This window comes from Oratosquilla oratoria, unplaced genomic scaffold (assembly GCF_046742065.1).
Source record: "Oratosquilla oratoria isolate Oo_2021 unplaced genomic scaffold, ASM4674206v1 SCAFFOLD92, whole genome shotgun sequence".
Lineage (NCBI taxonomy): Eukaryota > Metazoa > Arthropoda > Malacostraca > Stomatopoda > Squillidae > Oratosquilla > Oratosquilla oratoria.
In genome coordinates this window covers 17,561-20,446 of record NW_027467756.1, presented here as the reverse complement: position 1 = coordinate 20,446, position 2,886 = coordinate 17,561, and the positions used below count along the sequence as shown (strand labels likewise).

The following is a 2,886-nucleotide window of genomic DNA, read 5'->3' as shown; positions in this document are numbered from 1 at the left end:
TTCAGAAATGTAAAAAGATTGCATGGCAACAAGGAATATGAGAATGTGAGGTTGGCACATGATCTCAATAAGAGGGAGAGGGAACAAGAGGTAAAATTATGGAGTGAGGCAAAAAACTTGATATCTGCGGGGAAAGGCAAACATATAGTGGTTGGCCCCCCATGGAAACGAAGGGTAGTCAAAACCAGGGAACTTCCAAACTAAGAATTGGAGGGAATCCTTGCAAAAGTGTAAATAGTGTAAACAGGATGGATTTATATATTATGTTTAGCAATGTGGACATATTTAGTTTTGATAAAAGGTTAGAATTAAGTACTAGAATAAGTGAATTGGAAAATACACCTCATATCATAGCTCTGCAGGAGGTCAAACCAAATATTTTAGATATGAAAGGACCAATGCAGAATATAATATGGAAGGATACGATCTCATTGAACAGAACTTACATAATAACATAGGAAGGGGACTTATTATCTACGTTAAGAAAGGTACAAAGTTTAATCTAGTCGATCTGAAAACCAAATATTGTGAGTACTGTGGTGTACTGATAGAATGTGGAAAAGAGAAATTAATGGTCATATCTATATACAGAAGCCCAAACAGCGATGAAAGAAATAATGCTGGGCTGCTCCAACTGATGCAGGAGGTGAATGATATGAATGTGCAATATAAAGTACTACTAGGGGACTTTAACCTTCCTAACATTAGTTGGAGCAGCTACACAACAGAATCTAGTCATATGGATTACAATAGTCAATTTATTGAGAAAGTGAGAGATTGCTTTTTTACTCAGCACATACTTGATATCACCAGAATAAGAGGGGACAACACTGGAAATACACTAGACCTAATATTTACTAATGATGAAACAATAATTGGAGAAATCAGTGTAGAAAGCCCGCTGGGAAAAAGTGATCATGCAAGCATTCTGTTCACTTGTGACACTCAGGAGCAGATGGACAACAGTAAGCAACAAATTTATATGTATGAAAAGGCAGACTATCAGCTCATGAAAGAAAGGCTTGGAATTGACTGGAACCAGTATTTGCAGGATTTGGGTACAGAGGAAATGTGGAAGAAATTCACCAATAAACTACATGAAGTGATCGAAGAATGTGTTCCCAGGAAACACATCAGAGCGGTAAATAAGAATAGTACAAGAAAAAATGAAAACCTACCAATGACTAGGAAACTACGGGCTAAGATTAAAAGGAAACAAAGATTGTGGGAAAAATTGAAGAAAATTAAACAGGAAAATGATGTAACACTAAACAGGAAATACCAGGACACAGAAAGAGAGTACAGAAGAGTCAATAACCAAGTTAGAAGACAAACCAGGAATGCTGTGAAATCAAAAGAGAGGGAAATAGCAAGGTATGTGAAGGAGAATCCGAAGGTGTTCTGGAAGTATGTAACATCAAAGACGAGAACAAAGGCCCACATTGGAGAACTGTATAAAAATGAAGAAAAAACTCAAAAGGCATCAAGTGACAAGGAAAAAGCTGACATACTCTCAGAGCAATTCTCGAAGGTTTTCATACATGAGTCAGATGAAGATCCACCTAGGGCGGCAACCAGGGAGGCAACAATACTGGATAGTATGGTAATCACTGTAGACAAAATAAGGAATGCCCTGCAAAAACTCAAGAAGAACAAATCACCTGGACCAGATGGGATACACCCAAGGGTAATTAAGGAACTGATGGAGGACTTACTGGAACCACTGAGAATCATATATAACAGCTCACTGCGGGAAGGTGTGGTACCCGAGGACTGGCGTATTGCCCATATCACGGCCATCTATAAGAAAGGCAACAAATGCGATCCAGGACATTACAGACCTGTCAGCCTAACAAGTGTCCTATGCAAGGTTATGGAGTCACTGTTGTGGGAGGAGGTAATTAGACATATGAAGGAGAATAAGTTATTTAGTGAGAAACAGTTTGGCTTCATTTCTGGAAGATCAACTACATTACAGTTACGGTAATAAAGGTACTGGATGACTGGACTGAGGCAATAGATGAAGGATTGGCTCTGGATGTAGTGTAATTGGACTTTATGAAAGCCTTCGACTGAGTACCATATAAACGTCTGATAGAAAAAATATCAAGCTAAAGGGTAGAAGGTAAAATATTGAGATGGATTCAGAACTTTCTAACAGGGAGAAAACAGAGGGTGTTGATAAATGGAGAGGCTTCTGGATGGAAGGAAAAAACAAGCGGAGTCCTGCAGGGATCTGTTCTTGGCCCCCATGCTTTTTGTAATATTTATCAATGACCTGCCAGAGGCAGCAGTGAACGGAAGTAAAGTGTATCTATATGCAGATGACACTAAGATATACAGGACAATACAAAGCACAGAAGACTGTGATAGGTTACAGTGGGATCTGGATGAGCTCAAAGAATGGACAGAGAGGTGGCTCCTAAGTTTTCATCCAGAGAAGAGCAAGTATATGAGGTTAGGGAGGACCACAATGGAAGAGAAGGGTTATAGTATGTACGGCAACATCAGTAAGACAGGAAATGAAAAAGACATAGGGGTGATCATAGATGATAAACTAAACTTCTCCATACACCTGGCAGAAAAGATCAATAAAGCCAATATGTTAGTAGGGCTGATCAGAAGGACCTTTCAACATTTAGAACCATACATTTTCAAGCCTCTGTACATGGCTCTTGTAAGGCCGCACTTGGAGTACGCCAACCCAGTTTGGTGTCCCCATCTGGTGAAGGATTTGGAGGCTGTGGAGAATGTACAGCGGAGAGCAACTAAATTATTGCCATCCCTCAAGGAGTTATCATTCGAAGAGAGGCTGAGGAAGTTGAGCTTGCCCACCTTGGCGTACAGGAGATCCCGGGGAGATCAAATTGAGACCTACAAAATTGT

General features: G+C 39.8%; 1 protein-coding gene across 1 annotated transcript; it reads left to right on the top strand.

Moving 5' to 3' along the window:
* Window positions 1-637: 637 nt before the first annotated feature.
* On the top strand, window positions 638-1,987 carry LOC143024102 (uncharacterized). The gene has a single exon (XM_076182870.1). It carries the CDS (start codon window positions 638-640, stop codon window positions 1,985-1,987), a length of 1,350 nt encoding a protein of 449 aa, XP_076038985.1.
* The last annotated feature ends 899 nt before the right edge of the window (window positions 1,988-2,886 follow it).